At 46.9% G+C, this 20970-nt stretch overlaps 2 protein-coding genes across 2 annotated transcripts in view; both read left to right on the top strand.

The window, feature by feature from the left end:
- LOC124648611 (solute carrier family 35 member F2-like) overlaps positions 1–3736 on the top strand; it is a 5173-nt gene extending 1437 nt beyond the window's left edge. The window contains exon 6 of the mRNA XM_047188338.1: positions 3671–3736. Coding sequence (XP_047044294.1) covers positions 3671–3736 — 66 coding nt within the window. The remainder of the gene's footprint in view (positions 1–3670) is intronic.
- A 1162-nt stretch (positions 3737–4898) lies between these two features.
- LOC124648610 (protein ROS1C) lies at positions 4899–20810 on the top strand. Its single transcript, XM_047188337.1, has 4 exons — positions 4899–5131; positions 5242–5356; positions 5434–5472; positions 20659–20810. The coding sequence occupies exons 1-4, from the start codon at positions 5084–5086 to the stop codon at positions 20808–20810; spliced, it is 354 nt and encodes a 117-aa protein (XP_047044293.1). The 5' UTR covers positions 4899–5083.
- Positions 20811–20970: the final 160 nt, after the last annotated feature.

Below are 20970 nucleotides of genomic sequence, written 5' to 3'. Positions count from 1 at the left end.
GAATCCTCACGACTCTGGAACGGATCCTTTAGACAATGCTTATTCAAGCCGGAGTAATCGATGCACATTCTTAGTATTTCAGAATTCTTTTTGGGTACAAGGACGGGGTTTGCGGCCCACTCAGTATGGATAACTTCTACTACAAAACCTATCTCTAGTAACTTTGCTAATTTCATCCCTATGGCGTGGCGCGTTTTGTCTCCAAAGTGTCGCTTAGCTTGCTTAACCGGTTTTGCACCCGGATTTATGTTGAGGTAGTGCTCGACGAGTTCCCTTGGTCCTCCGAACATGTCAGAAGTTTGCCATGCAAAGATATCCATGTTAGCTCGGAGGAACTCGACGAGCGTGTCTTCCTATTTGGGGTCCAGGCCAGCTCCGACAGACACTTGCTTGGAACTGTCGCCTACTACGAGGTCGACCTTTTTGGTGTCTATCGCGGCCTTGAATGAGTTCTTCTGTTTGGAGATCTGCTTCTTGGTGATTTGCATCTCACTCGGATCCACCGCGACCATGTAGCCTTGCAACTCCTCTCCAGATATCACGGATTCTGCAAAGGCGGCTTCGCCCTCCTCGCAGTCTCGAGCTTTCTTGTAGTCTCCGGATATGGTGATCATACCGTTAGGACCCAGAATCTTGAGCTTATTGTAGATGTAGCATGCCCTTGCGTGGAACTTGTGGTAGGTGGGCCTTCTGAAGATGGCGTGGTAAGAGCTCTTGAAGGGCACAACTTCGAACATGATCATCTCTTCGCGGAAATTGTTGACCTCGCCGAAGGCCACGGGAAGTTTGATGCTGCCCAGGGAGTTTGCCTTTTTACCTGGAACAACACCATGAAATTCAGTGGTGCTGTGCTTAAGCTGCGCCTTGGTAAGGTTAATCCTCTCCAGAGTCTCTAGGTACATGATGTTCAGGCTAGCTCCGCCATCCTAAGGCACTTGAAGAAGTCATACCCGTCGATGCAGGGACTCACAACCAGGGCGTAGCACTTTTTGGGGATGATGGTCGGGTGATCCGCCATGTCGAAGGTGCAGGGCTTTTCCGACCACTTGACGTACTGCGGCACAGCCGGAACTGTGGCGTTCAGGATCCGGAGGGCCGATTTCTTGGCCCGGACCGTTGGGGTTCCGAGGAAGGTGTAGTATGCACCAGCACTCTTTTTGACGAAGGGGTTAGATTTGTTAGCTGTGGAAGCCTCTTTGGGATCCGGCGAAGTGTCATCCTCATCCATCGCCTCGGAACTATCCTCGTCCTTTTCCTTGTTCTTGCACTTGCCTCCTTTGCCGCGAGGGCGGTGCTTCCGGGCGCGCTTGTATCCTGCTTCCGGGTCAGTTTTGAGATCATTGACCCACTTGCAGTTGCGATTGGTGTGGGAGGACTTGCTAGTAGCCGGATCCATATGGGCTCAAGGTAGTCAGAATCCCAATCCTACTACCGGAATCCTACGATTTGACGATCTTACATCACCGTATCGATCCAAATCCCACTATGAATCCCAATCGCGTAGAATCCATGTTGAGTCCCGATCCAAATCATAGAATCCTTTATAATAATGTAGAATCTCGATCCCTTTTATGGATTTTTCCAATTCTACCGACCCATTATTTTTTCCCATCCGCAAAACCATACAAGGATACTACTTAACATCCCAAGACCTTTTCACTTCCTTTACTACCCTTTATTTACCTACCAAATCTCAAACGATCTATTGCTAGAAACTTTGTGTATTATAATTTTTATCTCCATTATACTATCACTACGCCAGATATCATATTCAGTGACAAATTTCCTGATGACAAATGTCTGGTTTGTCATGTATTAAGGTAAGTAGGTGACGGATTGGCTTTTTCTGTCACGTATGATCATACATGCATGACGACATGAAATTGTGTCATGGTTAACCGTCACGGAAAATCCTGATGACGAAATTGAGTTCGTGGCACATTAGTCCGTCATTGATTAGTGGTGGAACCAGGTTGTCAATGTGAATGTAGAAAAGCAATAAACTAGTTCAACAAATAGGAAAAAAATAGGCCTATAAGGGAATCGAACTAGGGACGTTTGAAGTGGAATTGATCGGGAAGTACTACGTTATACTACAATCCGTTTGTGTTACTAATTTCGTACGTAATAATTTTTATATAATTATTTACGGCAGTATAGGGCAATGATATAATAAAGTCTATGGCTCAGTATCAACTGGATTAATGGAGAGGTTTTTCATAACAGGAAAAGATATTTTGCAGAAATATTTTGTGATGTTGTTACCTGTAGTTGCTTGTATTTTTCTGATTACCATGACAAGTACACACAATAATTTTAAAACAAGAAGAAGAATTAAAAGTAGATAAGATAGGTAGTCGAAGACTGCATATAAGTCGCGCACAAACGGAAGTCTTACAAGCTACTTATTACATAACAGCAGGCAGAGCCATGGTACTGATACTACATAAGCAGTTTCATACTAGATAGGCAGCTTTGCTTTGTTTATATGCAAAGCAAAAGCTGCGGGATTAGGTAGTTCCATGGTTGTGCCAGTACATATTTATATACAAAATATCGACCATCCAACATAACATTGTCACTCAAGACACATTCTGGAAGTTGATGTAGAAGTTGTTATTGATCTTGTGAAATGTGATCGCGTGGAGTTCAGCAATGTCAACTGCTTGATCATTTGTAAAATTCAGCCCAGCCATCTCTGAAACGGATCCTACCATATGCTGAGGTGAAGTAGGAAGTTTCCCAAGTTTGTTCTTCGGACCCATCAATCTGCAGAGTAGCATGTCCACTGGGGGGGATATCCAGGCTTGTTGCAATGTACTTAGGATGTGTTGTGCAAAAAAAATGGTACCATGATTAACCAACACAGATTGTATTTATGAAAACAAAACTTGAAATTAACAACAGCAACAACAAGTCCAAAAAAGGAGACATAAAACTAGTAAACTTGTAGGACTAAGGGTATTTACCATGCTCTTTCGATCAACATCTGATTTAGTCATGCAGTGAATGAAAACTGCGCCTAGACCTATTCCAGAGTGTTCAACATGACGATTAATGTTGCGAATCTGGTTGTTGGTTAGGTCAACACCAGGGGCTACAGAAACAGCCCGAGCTACATCCATGAAGTCAAAATGTTCTGGAAAATTAAAAGAATTGATAGAAAATAAAAGAATTAATATAACTGTTATGAAAAGAGAGCAGAGAATAGTAATGCAAAATCAATAAGCGGGTAAGAAAAACAAATGAGTAATTTACCATCAACTCTAATTTTCGAGAATCTTTTCTTGTTAACTGGATGCAATAAGATATAGTGGTCCTTAGTTTCCAAGGTCAGCTTAACCTTGTCACCATGCTTCATGTTGTAGTCATACAAGAACCTCTGATAATTGCCTCCGAATATCATTGTGTTGTTGTTTCCATGGGCCACATTGAACACATAAAGCTCTCTTTCTTTAGTTTCCGCAAACATAACAAACTTGTTCCCTATTTTGTCACGGAACTTGTCCCTTGCGAAATAAGGCACGCTCTGCATTTAATTGTAAAAGAAACATCAGGGGACAATTAAAAAAAAAGAAATACAAGACTTCATTTTTGAACAAAGTAGTAAAATTATGATCAGCATGCTTGTTGGAAAAACAGTAAGACAATTACCATGTGCTCACTGAAGTTGCTATGCAGACAGATGAAGAAAGAGCTCCTCTCAGTCCTCCTGTTCCCGCACGGTCCAGCGTGACTATGGCACAACCGACACTTGTATGCCATCTAAAAAAAAGTAGTATAAAGGATAAGGAAATGATACTACAATGATCCTACAATTTCCAAAATACGCGAAATAATCCTTTGTAAAATGTAGTAATGAACAATTAGAAATCATATTGACAAAATTGCCAATAATTAACATTAGTACTGCAAAAAACAAACTAGTATAGCAGAAAAGACAATGCTTATAAATTCATGAAATAGATTTGATAAGCCACTAGTACATGCGATTACAATGCTACATCTAGTAGATAAGATGGCTCATCAAAAAATGATAAACAAAGACCAGTGCATTCATCAAAAAATCAATAAAATACTTGGATCTAGGAACAAGATATAAATGCAGTACACACAAAATTTGAGGACAATGTAGATGATATATTGTATCCCCATATGTGGACACCAAGGTATGTAGCACATGTAGTCCCTCGAAAAGGACAACAAGCAGATCTACATTACTTAAGCAACAACTAGATTTGTTGACCTAATGACTAATTAGTTAATAATTTGTTGAAGGAGACAAATGAACAAGCATATCTACTTTTAACAAGCTTAGAAGACCAGATTTCGTTGACCTAATGACTAATTAGTTAAATCGAAAAGTAAAAAAGACCAGATGAGATGGATAGTATGTACCAGATCTATCCTACTAGTAGGAGATCCAAAAAAGGAAAGGGGAAGTACAAGGTTCAAACAAACCTGGACAACGACGGTAGACGAGCCTGACCTTGCACTTGCCTCTGCGTTGGCGTCTGGTCGTGCCGTCGGTCCCTCCGGCAGCAGATTTTCTTGGTCCCTCGTTGCAGGAACTGTTCTAGGTCCCTCCGGAAATATTGATTGCAGGAGTGAGAGAGGCGTGTGAGAGAGACGATTGTGGGGTTGGGGTTGAAAGGGTTAGGGCTTTTACACATCACCTGTCTTCCTAGCCGTCCGCGTCGGCAACAAACGCCGTCGCCGTTGCCCTGGACATAATGAGACAAGCACAACGGCCCAGACAACGACCACGGCCCAAGATGGAATAATGTACACCAACAGTTTAAGAAATATGAATAACTCATTGGAGGTCGATCAAATGCACCTCTATTGTGTATGTGATCATGATAATAGTCTATAATCTTAGCTCTGAAGGAGAGTAGAATGATTGTTTTGAGTTTCTTAGCCATTCCATCCATGAGAAAGAATATTGTTAGCGAACTAGTAAATACTAACGGTATAGTGATAATATTAATGATTCATTGTTGGTCTGAAAAATTGGATGTGCTTCTCCAGTCTCCACTAATGAAAAGTTACTGAACATGAACAGGTTCCATGTCGAACAGCTATGAAGGGTAGTTTCCCACTTAACGGCACCTATTTTCAGGTTAACGAGGTATGTCACATCTTTTTTTTTTCTCAAGAATAGGGCAGAGAAAAGCTACTGGCCATGTGTCTCCTCTTTCTAGAGAGTTACTTGCAGGATTTTCTGAATTATTCATGCAGGTTTTTGCTGACCACAAATCTAGCCATGATCCCATACATGTCGTAAGGGAGCAATTATGGAACTTGGAAAGACGAATGGTATACTTTGGGACTTCAGTGCCTTCCATATTCAAAGGTTATGATCAACATACATCACTATTCAGAGAAATCTCATCTGCAACAGTACCAACAGCTTTTATTTTCCTTCTGTAGGTCTAACAACTGAAGAAGTACAACAGTGCTTCTGGAGAGGTAAGAAACAATAGATTTCATTTAGGGTCAACGCATTTTACCATGGGGAAACATCTTGCTGCCTCTTCAAAAAAATTGTACAATGCAGATCACATGATACAATAACTATTGCTTTATAAGTAGTTTGTCTAAAAAAAATAAAAAAAATTCTTCCTTCCAATTTAGTTTGCCTAAAAGACAACTTTTTTTCTCTCAATTTTGTCGAATCATTACACTGATTCACTAAATGATTATCAAGTGGTTCTTATTCGAAGAACGCTTGGTTTAGCTTTAGACTCAATCATCGTGGCTCTAGTATGAATCTAAGGTTTTAATTGAACTGATTCATAGGATCGCAACAAGATAATTTCTATATTACGATTATGCAAAAAAAAAATCCAAAATAGGGAAGAGAAAAGTCAAGAGGCCTCTAATGACTGGCATAGGGTATAAATTTATGGTTTACCTGAGTGTGTGCGTCCACAAACACACATACCCCAAGCACCACACACACTAAAGACATCTCGGAATGTTAGGACTTAGGACAGAAGAACTGCTAGAATATTAATATGAATGGAGCTCTTCTATATGCACCAACTATGGGGTAACGGAATTTTCTGGGATACGCCGTTTTTTGGGGAAAAAAGGTGGAAACCTCTCGTTTTTGGGGGAAAAAAGGTGGAAACCTCTTGCTCGAAAAAAGTCCATTTTTCATCCTTCAACTTTGTGCAGAGTTCACTTTTCGTCCTAAATGTTTTATTTGGTACAAAATGGATCCTAAATAACCCGTTCACATGTCTTGTTCTTATGATTTTCTTCCATAGATGATAACCAAGGTTTAAAAAAAAAAATCAGATCCCAACCATACCTCAATAAAAACTAGTCCTAGACCAGAACCTTGAATCCCACTCACGCGCGAGCAAGAAAAAGAGGATGGTAAATAACCAGCTCTGGCAGCCTCGTCTTTCTGCCGCTCCAGCGATTCTCACGTAAAGGGCAGCAACAGCCCTAGTAGCGCCGCAACTCATCAACCTCTGCATATCGCCCGGCTGGACGCGCCCACTGGCGTATGTGAGGGCAGAAAGAGAGGGAGAGGTTGACCGATAGGAACCACATCTCCATGTTCAACCGCAAAAGTAGTTGAAAGATTGTTGTGGGTTGATCTAGTGGCGGACATCGCAGTGGACAATCGGATTTCAGACGAGCGACGGATGCCGATATCGAGCAGATAGATAAATTGCGGAGACCTACTCAAGCCAGAGGATTGGGGATTTATTTTGGCTGAAACTGGCTCGGTACAATTTATTTTGGCAAAAGGTTGGGTATTTTCACCATGGTTTTCATACTGCTTGGTTATGTTTCGTAACTTTTTCCAAAAAAATCAGCAGAACCAGACGTTTGAACAAGTTGATAAAGTTTAGGGTCTCTTTTGAACCAAATAAAACATTTGGGATCAAAAGTGAACTTGTGTAAAAGTTGAAGGACGAAAAATGGACTTTTTCCCTCTCGCTCTCTCCAAACAACTCATCAGAGAGTCCTGAAATTTTTCGGCACTAAACTCCTGCATCCTCCCTGCGACGAGTGGGTGTGAGTCCCAGCCTGTACGTCTCCTAAATAGTACTCCGTATTAGACTACTAGGCTAGGTTTAGAGCATCTCCAGTCGCGTCCCCCAAAGCGTCCCCCAAAGGTATTTGGGGCGCGCCGGACGAAAAATGCGTTCTAGCCGCGTCCCCCAAAGCCCTTTTTTGTCCGGCGCGCCCCTATACGGTGTCCGGCGCCCCGAGCCCGTCCCCGTCCCACAGGGGACGCTCCGGGGACGCCGGACACAACGAAGCGAGGCGGGCTCCCACATGTCGGCGACTATTTGTATAAACCGTTGGTTCGCGCCTCTTTCTCGTCGCTCCTTCCTTCCCGCGCCTCCCACCCCACCGCCGCCGCTGGATTTCCCGGCCGTTTGGGCGTCTCGATCTCTGCTGAGAGTCGGCACCGTTGTCGCGGCCGGGGCTCCCGCCGGTCGTGCCGCCGCCGCGTCGCCGCGCGCGTCCCGAACGCGCCGTCAAATCCGCCCCACCTCCGCGCACGAAGGTGCTCGACGACTTGCCGGTAGGCGCGATTGGCCGCTGTTTGTTGCGTCGTCTGCCTCGGCGCAATTTTAACCATTGATTTTGCTTTAGCCATGGACGGCGACGATGAGATGGTTGCCCTCGCTGCCGGAGGACGAGCAAGCGTTCGACGACGACCTGCGGGAGCATTTGCTGATCATCGCGTCCCTCCGAGGACATGCTTGACGCCGAGGCGGAGAAGAGGAAGAGGCCGCGCCGCGGAGGATCAAGGCTGGGAAGAAGGAAGTCGAAGCCCCGGCGAGAGGATGGAGGGGCATGCCATGCTGCACAACGACTACTTCGCCGACGGGGCAACACATGCCGACAATTTTCGGCGCCGGTACAGGATGAGCAAGGGCCTGTTCATGAATATCCTCCACGGCGTTCGAGAGTTCGACCCCTACTTCAAGCTCAAGTTCGACGCCGTAGGCGTTCTCGGGTTCTCGTCCATTCGGAAGTGCACCGCCGCCATGAGGATGCTTGCATACGGAGCACCTGCCGATACACGGGACGACTACCTTCGCATGAGTGAGTCTACTGCCATTGAGTGCATGTACAAGTTTTGCCGAGCTGTGGTGGGAAAGTTTGGCAAATACTACTTGAGAGGGCCAAGCGAGGAAGAGAGCGCAAGGATCATGGCACAAAATGCTGCCGGAGGATTTCCTGGAATGCTTGGAAGCATCGATTGCATGCACTGGGCATGGAAGAACTGCCCGTTTGCTTGGCAAGGTATATACAAATGGCGTCATGGATATTGCGAGTGTGTTGCTTGAAGCTGTGGCAGATTATGACCTGTGGATTTGGCATTCTTTCTTTGGCATGGCGGGATCACACAATGACATCAACGTGTTGCAGCGGTCTCCGGTGTTCGGCAGACTAGTGGAAGGGCATGCTCCACCATGCAACTATGAGATCAATGGCCACCAATATACCAAAGGCTATTATCTAGCCGATGGTATATATCCAAAATGGGCCACTTTTGTCAAAACAATCTCGAATCCATCAGGTCTGAAGAATTCTCACTTTGCTACACGACAGGAGGCTTGCAGGAAGGATGTCGAGCGGGCATTTGGTGTGCTTCATGCACAGTTTGCCATTGTCCGGTACCCTGCTCTAAGCTGGTCTCACGACCAAATGTGGGAGGTGATGCAGGCTTGTGTGATCATGCACAACATGATCATCGAGGATGATCGCAAGAATCATGTTAGGTCACATGTTGGTCCCTATGAGTGTCAAGGCCCTCTCGCGGAGGTTGATCATGAGTTGCCTGCAGATTTTGCTGATTTTCTCGTCATGCACGCAGAGATCCGTGACAGCAATGTGCATGAGCAACTTCAAGCTGATCTCGTTGAGCATTTGTGGAGGATCAAAGGAAATACCGTGGCACCTTGATGTAGCATCTAGCCCTATTTATTATATTTGATTACTTGTTTTATTGTTTGTTGTAATTTAATTTGAAAACAATCCTCGCAAACATTTTTATTCATATGTTACATTTGATATAAATGGTTTATGTGTTAAAAAAATTATTTTAAATGTTTGAGGGCGGCGTTTGGGGGACGCGGCTGGGGAGCGACGTCCCCCAAACACGGCACGAACAAACCACGTCCCCCAAACGCTCAATCCGGCGCGGTTTGGGGGATGCTTTGGGGGACGCGGCTGGAGATGCTCTTAGTACCGTGAGAGAGTACGGACCCTGGAGGAACACGCAATCTCAACCACACGGAAGTGTGGGCACTTGTCCAGATATTACACAATAAATGTGTTACCAGGATTTTGTCAAGGCTAGCATCATCTCCAAGGGCAGCATCGGGATCTGGAACTGGAGCTGAAGCCATAGCCGCTGCCCTCTAAGAGGATCTCAGATTAAAGCGCCTTCCATGTTGCTCCTGTGGGCAAAACGAGGGGCTACCAAATCCTAGCTGGGTCACTTCTATCTTCTCCCTCTCCTGCAACTTCCATTGTTGGTCCCACCCTGGGCCAGAGTCCTCCAGATCAGACTGAAGAGTCGGTGGCATGCTTGGCCAGCCAGTGTGCTCCCGTAGCCAGGTCAGGCGGTTGTGGCAGCGGCATGGCTTCTGTACGTGCCATTTTGGCTTGAGTAGCTTGACCGATAGCCGTGGGGACTACTATGACTTCAGCCTCCCTATGTAGGTGCATCCCTCTTGGTGTGCCAGGACATCCCCTCCAGCGACCTAGACTCCATGTTGTGGATGGGTGATGACCGTGGCAATTTTTAATGGCGGAATAGGGGATTTGGTTGGTATTGCTGTGGCCGGTGACGATGGTGCTAGTGTCAAACACTGGGGATTTGGGTGAAAACCCTTGATTTGTTCTTAGCTGGATGGATCTGACAAATGCTGGCACATGAGCATGGTCTCCTAAATGCATTGTTTTTGAAGCAACAGCGGCACAAGTTCAAGTTCTCTGGGGTGAAAACTCTCGACCTGCCCTTTGCTGGACTGAGTTGGCAAGGGTGGCATCCAAGCGTCGTCCTCTTCGTGGGGATGCTGTCATGCTGGAGACTTGTTCTTTATATGTTCAAGTGTCGTTTATGTGGTTTTACTGGTTGTATGGGTAGCATGCCGCCATTGAGTGGCATTTGTTGCCATTTTGTAATCCAATTTTGTCATCGATGTCTTGGACATCGCTTGTATAAAGTTTGGCTGTGCTCATTTGAACGACGCAGAGGCTGGGATGGATGACACTGCCATTATCTAAGAAAAGCATATCATAATTTGATCAAATAACAGATACAGAGCTCAACCAGAAGAATAGAAAAGTTATTACACCCTTTTGATTGGAAACTGTATTGCTAAGCCCTCCAAATGGTTGCATCCAAAGTCCAGAGCAGGAAGTATCCAGCTCCACCCCCAGCCTATCAATTTTCATCCTGTTAGCCAAAACTGTTATGAGCCACGCTCCACACAAACAATTTTAACTTATTTGGAGCTCTCATCTTCCAAATGATCCCAGTCAAATTTGATGTTGTTTTCTGTGTTCTCTTTGGAACATGCTGCTTCACACCCTTGCGCTTTATCCCTTAAACATAATCCCCACCTTGTAAGCTGACTTGACAGAACCCTTTAGGATCAAAATGCCATTCTAAATTATCTTCCATAATGTCACAAATACTGTTGGACAGAATGGCCTTGACATCCTCTGGCTGGAACAAACTAGAGCCTCATCCCAAGCCCTGTAACAGGGTTGATCAGCCAGACACCTTAGTCACCACAGATCATCCATTTAGAGTTTTAGGTCTTCGGTTACCCCCCTCCAGAAGCCAGGGTTCCTCCCACACTTCAATATTCTCACCATCGCGACTCTCGACACTGAGATGCCATCATTGTATTTGATACCAACACTACCTCCTTGCAGAACGGAGCAATCCATTCACAACATAAGTGTGCAAAACCTTTCACACATAAGATTTTCTGCAGGAACAATCAATTAACTTTATCATAGGCAGTGGCGCAGGTCACGTGTAGCTAGTGGGTGCAGCTGACACCAATGAAATCTACACAAGGTTGAAAAAAATAATCAGATACTGTCTTAAGGACCCCTAGGAAACGTGAACTTGCAATTGGACATGATCATAAATCAAGTTCTACTAGTCTCTCAGTAGAGATTAATAGGATGAACATCCTTATGATCTGGCTGATCCAAAAATAACACCAGACGACACCAAAACCCCTAGGCTTGGAATCATCTTCTGCAAGTTGTGACTTTAGCATCGATAATTCTCCATAAACGAGTGGCACCACCGCGTCACCTAAACTGGTATGTCTTGTCGCTAGTAGTGCAATAACTATTATATCATTTCACACTTTCATATTGCCTTTAGACACAATATTGTGGTATGTGTGAGGGTTTGTCAAAAGTCCATTATATATTAGCATAATGTGCATAACTCTATAGTAGCTAACTAAAAAAAATTATAGTTGCTGAACCTATCGCCAGATTTTTCTAGATTTGCCCTTGATCATAGGCTTTCTCAAGTCTATTGTAAAGATAACTCCATCAAGATTTTTAGTATAAAGCTTGTGGATGGTTTGATGCAAGACAACCACTATAGGATATGCCATCATGGCATGAAAGCCGCTAACTCCCCTCGTTGTAATTGAACAAACATGACCATCAAGTTATCCTTAATAACCTCCCAGAACTTTAGATAAAACTCCGGGAAACCTGTCTGGTCCAGAGCTTTATTATGTTTCATCTGAGAAACCGCTCAAGTACCTCCATCCTCCTCTCTGAAGTTGGTCACCAGAATGGCATTCTCCTCTGACGATAACTGAGGTATATCGTGAGTGACATCTTCAATCCTAGAGAAATAGCTTTGAGCTGATGCTTGTAATAGTTTCTTATAATAGTTGGTAATCTGCATCTTCAAATTGGCCTCCCCTCGTTCTGTTCTGTGAAATCACTTGGTAAGCTCCATCAGTCATCTGAATGGTTTCAAACTGGGTATGAACTAAGATATAAATGCATAGAGCGCGCCAGTAACATGATTCTGTTCCTGAATCATTTATCAATATGCATGAGATGCACACTTGTGGATGCAAGAGTTTATGGTGGAGTATATCACCCATATCGGCATTGTTCGCAAAGTTACCTAAGTTGGTATATGTCCATTGTTGGAAACATTACTATAGTGGGTAGATGAGCAGCAGCAGCAGCAGCAAATCGAAGATTCGTGGTGGTGACTGGTGAAGCAAGAGTTAGGGAAATGATTATGTGTCCCTCAGGGTGGAACACCCTTCATTTCTACTGCTTTTTCGATAAAGGATGCTTTATTACTTCAAGAAGCAATTACATCCAGCCTCTGCATAACCAGGATGCACACAGCCGTTTGTTGTCTCAAGTGACCAAAGTTACAAAAAAACAAAAATAGGCGAAATACATATCGGAACGATGAATCATATAACGCCTAAGAGCTAGGTGGAGCAACTATCCGTAGACTATGCTGCCACCCATGTAGGGAAAAAGTATCCCTCGCCGTATCCTCCAACCGTGTACAGACCTCCGTAAACAGGTCTCGGTTCTCCACACGCTGAAGAGGTAACCACGAATGGAGAATACCTGTGCATCTGTAGATAACCTGCAACAAAGAGCAATTTTTATCGTTAAAGATCTTGTCATTTCTACATAGCCAGAGCGCCCAGATAACTGCTAGCGCCCCCATCCTAAGAAGCATTTTAAACCTTGAGCTGATACCATGAAGCCAATTGCCAAAGACATTAGCGACACTAGTCGGAGGATACAAGGTAGATGCTACTTGGATGACTGACCATATAGATCTCGCAAACTGGCACTGGAAGAATAAATGATTGATGGTTTCATCATGATGACAAAAAACACATCGTGTACTTCCGTGCCAATTCCGCTTAACAAGATTGTCTTTGGTGAGAATAACCCCTCGACGAAGATACCATCCAAAAATTTTAATTTTTAATGGTATCTTCATCTTCCAAATTTTCTTATTATTATCAACTGGTAAATCAGAAAGTAGCATCGCATTGTATAGAGATTTTACAGAAAAAGAACCATCTACGTGGAGGTTCCATCGAAATTCATCTGGCGATAACTGAATATCTCCAAGCCGCTGAATTAGGTTGTTCCATGCCACGAGCCTTTGTCCTAGTAAAACCCGTCTGAACGTCACATTCGGGGGTGAGGTAGCCATTACAGTTGCAATGGTATCACCTTGGCGACGCGCAATTCTATACAAAGCGGGATACTGTTCACATAGGGGTGCATTGTCGAGCCAAGCATCTTCCCAGAAACGTATATGTGCTCCATTCTTAATGGTGAAAGTCCCATGTCGAAAAAAGACATTTTTTGTCGCCATAAGACCAGCCCAGAAGTGTGAATCCCCAGGTTTCCAAACCACCTGAGATAATGTCTTCGAGCCGATGTACTTTCTCCGAAGTATAGTTTGCCAAATCCCATCCTCAGTAAGTAGCTTAAAAAGCCATTTACCCAGAAGAGCTGAATTCTTGACCTCCAGGTCATGAACTCCAAGCCCTCCTTGATCTTTGGGACTACAAACTATACTCCATTTAACCAGTCGATACTTCTTTTTCTCGTTGTCCCCTTGCCAAAAGAATCTGGATCGATAATAATCGAGTTTATGCAGAATTCCTTTTGGTAGGATGAAGAATGATAGCATATACAGTATCATATTAGTTAGTACTGAATTAATGAGTACCAATCTTCCACCCAGGGACAACAATTTTCCTTTCCAACTACTGAGGCGTTTTTGTAATCTTTCTTCCACTAATTTCCATTCCGTAATTGTCAGTCTCCGATAGTGAATCGGAATACCCAAATAGCGAATCGGAAATTGGCCTTGCCCACAACCAAATAACTCGTATACAGAGCTACATCGTCTTGGGCATCACCGAAGCAGAACAATTCACTTTTATGGAAGTTAATTTTCAATCCTGATAATTGCTCAAAAGCTGCTAAAATTAATTTCAGATTTCGAGCTTTTTCAAGATCATGGTCCATAAAAAGAATTGTATCATCAGCGTATTGAAGGATAGATAAGCCACCATCAACCAGATGTGGAATCACACCTTCAATCTGACCATCAGACTTGGCTCTCTCTATGAGTACCGCCAACATATCCGCTACGATGTTAAATAACATCGGAGATAGCGGATCTCCTTGGCGTAACCCTTTTCGTGTTTGGAAGTAGTGTCCGGTGTCATCATTAACCCGGATTGCAACACTACCTCCATACACGAAGTCATGAATTAGAGCTCGCCACTCAGGCGAAAAGCCTTTCATCCTGAGTGTCTGTTGAATGAAAGAGCATTTAACTTTATCATACGCCTTCTCAAAATCAAGCTTTAAAATAACCCCATTTAATTTCTTAGAATGCATCTCATGTACCGTCTCATGCAAAACCGCCACTCTATCAAGGATATTACGTCCTTGCATAAAGGCTGTCCGCGATGGTAAAACAACATGATCCGCAACCGTATTAAGTCTAATGGTGGCCACTTTCGTGAAAATCTTGAAACTTACATTTAATAGGCAAATGGGTCTATATTGTTGGATCCTTTCTGCCTCATTAATTTTCGGTAACAAGATAACTTCACCAAAATTTAGACGAAATAATTATAGTTGTCCAATGTGTAAATCACTGAACAAATCTAGAAGGTCCGATTTAATAGTATCTTAGAAAGTTTGATAAAACTCTGCTGGAAACCCATCTGGACCCGGTGCTTTGTTGCATTCCATTTGGAAAACTGCCTTCTTAACCTCTTCCTCAGTATAAGGTGCGGTTAGCAAGCCGTTTTCTTCCAAAGAAACTTGGGGTATATCATCCGTTAAGTCCTCGTTAAGAGAGAAAGTACTTTCCTCCGGAGGACCAAACAGACCCTTATAATAATTAGTAATGTAAGACTTGAGTTGCTCATGGCCTTCAATCAACCCTTCATCTTGAATAAGAGAGTGAATACGTTTTTTCCGGTGTCTCCCATTAGCTAAGCCATGGAAATACCGCGTATTCGAGTCTCCTTCCAAGATGAATTGAGCTTTGGATCGTTGATACCATTTGAGCTCCTCTTCGCGAAGAAGACCCGCCATCTGTTCATTGGATTGATTTTTAAGCTCAATCTCATGTGTAGACAGGGGTCTAGTCTCCGCAACAGCCTCAAGCTCATCAATCACAGTTGATAAGCGAGACTTTTCTTTTTTAACAATACCAGCTGTATGGGCAACCCAACCAGAGAGATGTTTGCGCATAGAACGCATTTTATTATTCCATCTCAAAATGGGCGTGCTCCCCCCGACCGGTCTATCCCAAACCCTTTTAACCATATCATGAAATCCCTCTCGATATAACCAGCCAAGTTCAAATTTGAATGGCCGCTTACAAACGGGTGTGGGATTCCCGGTGGTTAAAAGGATGGGAGCGTGGTCAGACAGTTTTTCAATACGTTCTAGTGCGCGGACTGACACCGGAGGGTATTTATTTTCCCATTCGGTATCCATCAACACGCGATCTAGTTTCTCGTATGTGGGCTCCGGCAAGCTGTTCGCCCAAGTAAGCCGTCGACCAGTCATAAACACCTCTCTTAAATCAAGGCTATCAATGACGGCGTTGAACAAGAAAGGCCAATGACCATCAAAGCGGCCTTTACTTTTCTCATGAGGAAACCTCAACAAATTAAAATCACCTCCGATTAAAATCGGGTAAGGATTATCCTTTGTAAGGTTTACCAACTCACGTAAAAAGTCAGCCTTAAACTCTTCTTGGGCGGCACCATACACGAGCAACCGGACTCCACACGAAACCGTCGCTTTATTCTGAATGTCGAGCTTAATATGATACTCTCCATCAGAACTAGCCAAGACGGTCATGGTGTCTATGCGGACGCCAAGTAAAATGCCTCCTCGACCTACCTCGTGGCGGGCGAGAGAACCACTCGAAAGTTAATCCCGCCCGACAAACGGTCGAGAAAACTTTGAGAGAAATCTCGCCTACCCGTCTCCGATATAGCAAGAAAATCTAAATCATAATCTCTACAACCATCAGCAATGTGGGAATGCTTAGCCAAGTCGCGAAGACCTCTGCTATTCCGGAACATGCCATTCATCGAGAAACTATTTTAGATTTAGAGTTCTTGCCATACCTACGAGATTTCTTTCCAGCCGATGATCGAGAACCACGTTCGGACGCTTGTAAATCAGAACTAAGCTCCGCGTGTTCTAGATCAACTTCTGAAATGTTGCCAATTATAGCCGAGAGAATTTGACCATCTAGGATGTCATCATCTTCATCATCGTCTATAATTGCCGTTTCAGGCCCAGTGGAGTCATTCGGGGTAACCGTTAAACGGTCAAGCTCCGTTTGTCTCAACACATTAGCCGAAACAGAAATCTCGTCAGAACAACTACCCAAGGAAACCCCTAGGCTACTCAAATTAGAAGAAATACGAGTATCTGAAAAAGAAACAAAAGACTTAGACGGTTGTTTAATACCTGCCGTGTCAAGGTTCATCTCCGCCTTGCGTCGCATGGCTCGCTGCATGACGTCCTCGTCCGTCGCCCCCGCCCCATCCTCCGAAATAGCAAACCTCCCACTCCTCCTCACCGACGGCTGAACGACCGGAGGAGGAACCGTGGGTGAAGGCTGCTGCAAGGAGGCTGGCGAAGAAGTGGGCGAGCGAGGCGGAGAACCAGCTGGTGAAGAAGAAGCCGACGATACAGGGGTAGTGGGTGAAGAAGCCCCCTGTATCATCCCCGCCATGTCCGTGATAGGCGCGGAAGCCGTCGGAGCCGCTGGCTCGGAAGACTTAACCGCCATAGGCGGCTCGGTCCCCGGAGTCTGCTGCTCCTCCACCGCTGCGCCACTCGGACCTGGTAGAGGCGGAGAAGGCACGGCCTGCGTGACCATTCGGCCCTCCTGCGTGCCGCCCTTCGAGGCAGGCTGCCCCGGCGAAGAAGATTCCGCGACGCCCTGCTGCACCGACGGAGCGGCCGCACCAACGGCCTGAAGCGGGGACGCCGTGGCCGACTGTGGCGAGGATCCCGGCGCGGGGGTCGAGGCCAAAGCCGCCGTGGCCTGCTGCCCCGTGGGAAGCCGCCCCGTCCTGGGTGTCACGGCCTGGTGGGACGGCGAGGCCGGCTTCCCCCCGGTCGACCCCGGCGCGCATAAAGTCCCCACGGTCAGCTGCGCATGCTGCGCGAACGCAGCGGACAGCGGCTCCACCGACAGTGGCTGCACCACTGAACCCGCCTGAGGCGAAGTAGAAGACGGAGTCAGTGGCTGCTGCACCCGCGGTATAACTAAGACCGGACGAGTGCGACCCTGCATAAAACTCCGAACTCTGGAAGGTGAGGGCTCCCGTGGAGCCACAGGAGAAGAGGCGACCAAGTGCGGCGACTCGACTCTAGCACGAGCCACAATCTGCCGCCCTCTATCTGTCATCGGCGAGTGGTTGAACGGAGTCAACGCCACTTGCGCAGTCTGCACCGCCGGTGTGCCTGTATGCATGGGAGGATGACCATCAACATCCATACCAGCACCCTCCGGCGCCGCATCAGCAGAGGCCTCATCGTGCCTGTCCTCCTCTGAGCCATGAGAACCATCATCATCCCCTCCTTCTTTCCAGAAAAAAGGTCGGAACCGAGGGTCTGGCTGGAACCCCACCGCCTCACGACTGAAACGAAAAAGATAACCATTAAGCTGTAAAAGAGCAACCACCTCCAGGCAAGCATTATTCTTCTCCAGAACTGAAGGGTCACGCATAGCCACTAGCACACGAATAATCCCCTGACTCCGAAGAGAGAACAAATCAACATCAAGAGTGGTGCCAATAAGAGAACCCACTGCCAGAGACCGAGGAAATGGCGAACAGAGTCCGGGACTCCACTGACGTGTACCCAAACCGGCTCCATAACAAAGAGAGGCTGCACATCCTGATGTACCCAAGAAGAAACTAGAACCTGAGCATTAACCTTGGGCACACTCATCTGCATACCATCAATCCTGGACAGGTCATCAGCTGTAGGAATACCAATAAGAAAGGCATTAGCCCCATGGGGCACCGCCTCCCATGTCCATGCTGGGTTCCCTGGACACATGCGGGCCATCAGACTCTGAACATCAGCTGCAGAGACAGTTCCCTCCCCTGACACCTGCACTAGAGCTGTGGGCGCTCCAGAAGAAATCATCTGTGGCTTATACACTGAGTCTGGAATCTGAAGATCAAGGATGGCATCATTACCGCAACCAACAAAGAAGCTCGAAGGTCGAGGTAGCTTCAGAATCGGGCATCTAATAGTAGGATGTGCCCCAGCATCACAAATCAGACAATAATGAATAGCCTTACAGTCCTTTGTAGCATGAGTCTTAACATCGCATTTCCAGCATCTTCCCGCCTTCTTCTGCTTCGCCACAGGAGCAACCGCATCAGGAACAGGAACCAAAGGCTGCACCGGGACCGGGGGCGCAACAGAACTCATCATCAAAGCTGGCTGCCCAATCGGTCCTGGCACCAGCTGTCCAAGAGGCGGCACAGTCTGTCCCATTGGAGGCGGCTGCTGCCCTCCAGGAGGCGCCGGCTGCCCCTGAGGAGCAGCGGTCTTCTTCTCCCGCCTCTTCTTCACCTGTCCAGGCTGCGGCGCTGGCTGCTGGTGTACCTGTTGTTGCAAAGGAGGTTGCACCATACCCTGCTGATTAGGCACAGGAAACTGAAACGGACTTTGAAACTGCGGATACTGTTGAGGCGGCGCGAACTGCACTGGCGGCTGAGGCATCGGCGGCCGAAAAGGCGGGCGATACCCCGTGGAAGAGCCCGGATACGGAGTCGGGTGTCTCGGAACCGGTGCGGGCTGCGACATAGACGCACCCGCCGGCCACCCCTGGAAGCCAGGGGTCCCAAGTAGGGGCCCGTAGGTGCAGCAGCCACCGCCCCCGCCGAAACCGCCCCGGGTGCCACGGCCATGGGCGCGGGCACCGTCACAGCCGATGAAGCCGCAGCCGCCCCGGGAGGCGCCGGAGGCCTCGCTGGCCCGGTCATCCCTGCGCTCGAGGGGGACCCGGCGACGACCTGAGCGAAAGACCGCCGCTGCATGGAGGTGGGCGATGAAGGCCAGGCGGCGGGCGCAAGAGCCTGGAGATGAGGAACGTGTAGGCGACGATGACGAGGTTGCGGCAGCGTAGCACGGAGAAGAGCAGAGCGGCGGTGACGGAGTCGAGACCGTCGCTGTAGACGACGGAGACGGCGAGGCAGGCGCAGATGACGATGGCGAGGCGATGACGCGCGGCAGGAGATAGGCGGCTGTACGATGGGAGGAAGCCGCGTCGATCACGGAGCGTGATCGTATGTGGTCTCGACCCCTACGTTGCACCTCCTTCACCGCCCGCCCAAAACCGGCCCAACCCGCACGCGGCCCACCAAGGTTGGGAGCGGCGGCGGACGAACCCAATTCGAACCGCGACGGAAAACGCGGCGCGATCGTCGTCGCCACCTTCGGCGGCCGCGCGGTCTCCTCCGATCTCGTCACCACCGGCCCGCACCGTTCCAACGACACCGTCCCCCGGCCAGGCGGAGGAGCGCTCGTGGATGCAGACTCCATCGGCTCCTTCCCCGCCGACCGCCTCGACGAGGCCGCAGGGATGAAATCGCCCAAGACTGGCGCCGGCGTAACTCGACGGCGAGGAAGAGGTCCTCGCCAAGGCTTGATCCTTGGCATGCGAGCAATCCTCATTCCCACCGGCGAAGACGACGCCGCCCTTGTCTGTGCTCCATTGAAATTGAAACGCGACGAAGGCGACAAGGACCGAGCTCTCTCCGAAGACCTGCAAAAAGAAGACCTTACCTCCGGCGACGTCGGTCTCGGCCAAACCCTGGACGCTCTAGTCGGAAAGCCGATCTTGGTCCAGAAATCCGCCTCCACTTCCTCTAGGGACATCGCCGGTGACCGCCCGATCTGCTGGACCTCGGCCTCAACCCCTAGGGCAGACCAAGCCGCCTCCTCCGCCGTCGCCCTGGCATCCTCAACGGCATCTTCGTCCGCCGACAGGCAGGAGAACCTGGATCCCGCCGCCGGCGAGGCATCCTGCGCCCCTGGGTCGGCCATCGCCTAGTTCGCCGCCTCACACAAACAGAATCGTCATTTTATTATTGTTCAAATATATGCTGCATAATTTGTTTTTCCGTCATTTCTACTGCTAGCCTGCTAGGATCACATTCTCTAGAAAAAAGAAGACCCAGACATGAACAGCTACAGACCCAAACTCTCAACTGAACCAAACCCAAACTGTTCCTTATAAGTTATTATAATGGCATTGCTTAGACTCGTTCCAGAACTTCTGGAGCATGACAGCATTTCTGTACAACTGTACACATGATATCCTTGTGCCCCAATTTCGTCAAAACATTGCCACTATAATAAAGCTCTTCTTCCTGAGTTAATAATATTATTAGGATTTTAGTATATTTGGCTCCAAAGGAATGTTTTCTTTTTTCAAAGACGTGTTTTAGTTGCTTCGAAAATTATTTAGGTAGAAAAGGATGTATTGCACATATGATCTTTCCATAATTTATCTGGAGTTTTCTTGACAGAGTAAATGCAATGCAGGATTTGTCTGCGTGCGAGGATTTGACATGGAGACTAGGGCGCCAAGGCCTCTGTGCCCCCATTTGCACCTTGCAGCAAGCAAATTGCCCAGATCACGCAAGTCAGTAGCAACTGAACAAAACACGGATTCAGCAAGGGCATCGGTTTCATAAAGATCATGCTGATGGTAATAGCATTAGCTCTCGATCTTCGCATGGGTCATGTTAGTTCGGGATGACAGCCCCGTTCTTCTAGAAAAATTACCATGGAGTAGTAACCTGTTAATCACAAGATGTGGGAGCTGATTTAGCACGAGAATTATATATCCAGTTC

This window comes from Lolium rigidum, chromosome 4 (assembly GCF_022539505.1).
Source record: "Lolium rigidum isolate FL_2022 chromosome 4, APGP_CSIRO_Lrig_0.1, whole genome shotgun sequence".
In the NCBI taxonomy this organism is placed as follows: Eukaryota; Viridiplantae; Streptophyta; class Magnoliopsida; order Poales; family Poaceae; genus Lolium; species Lolium rigidum.
Note: the sequence above shows the minus strand (reverse complement) of the source record. Positions and strands in the feature narration are given on the sequence as shown.

Excerpts from the sequence above, each read along its gene's own strand:
- LOC124648610 (XM_047188337.1), top strand. The coding sequence starts at position 5,084 with ATGAAGGGTAGTTTCCCACTTAACGGCACCTATTTTCAGGTTAACGAG. Across the intron at positions 5,357-5,433 it reads AGTGCCTTCCATATTCAAAG|GTCTAACAACTGAAGAAGTA; the intron begins GTTATGATCAAC and ends TTCCTTCTGTAG. Across the intron at positions 5,473-20,658 it reads ACAACAGTGCTTCTGGAGAG|GATTTGTCTGCGTGCGAGGA; the intron begins GTAAGAAACAAT and ends AATGCAATGCAG.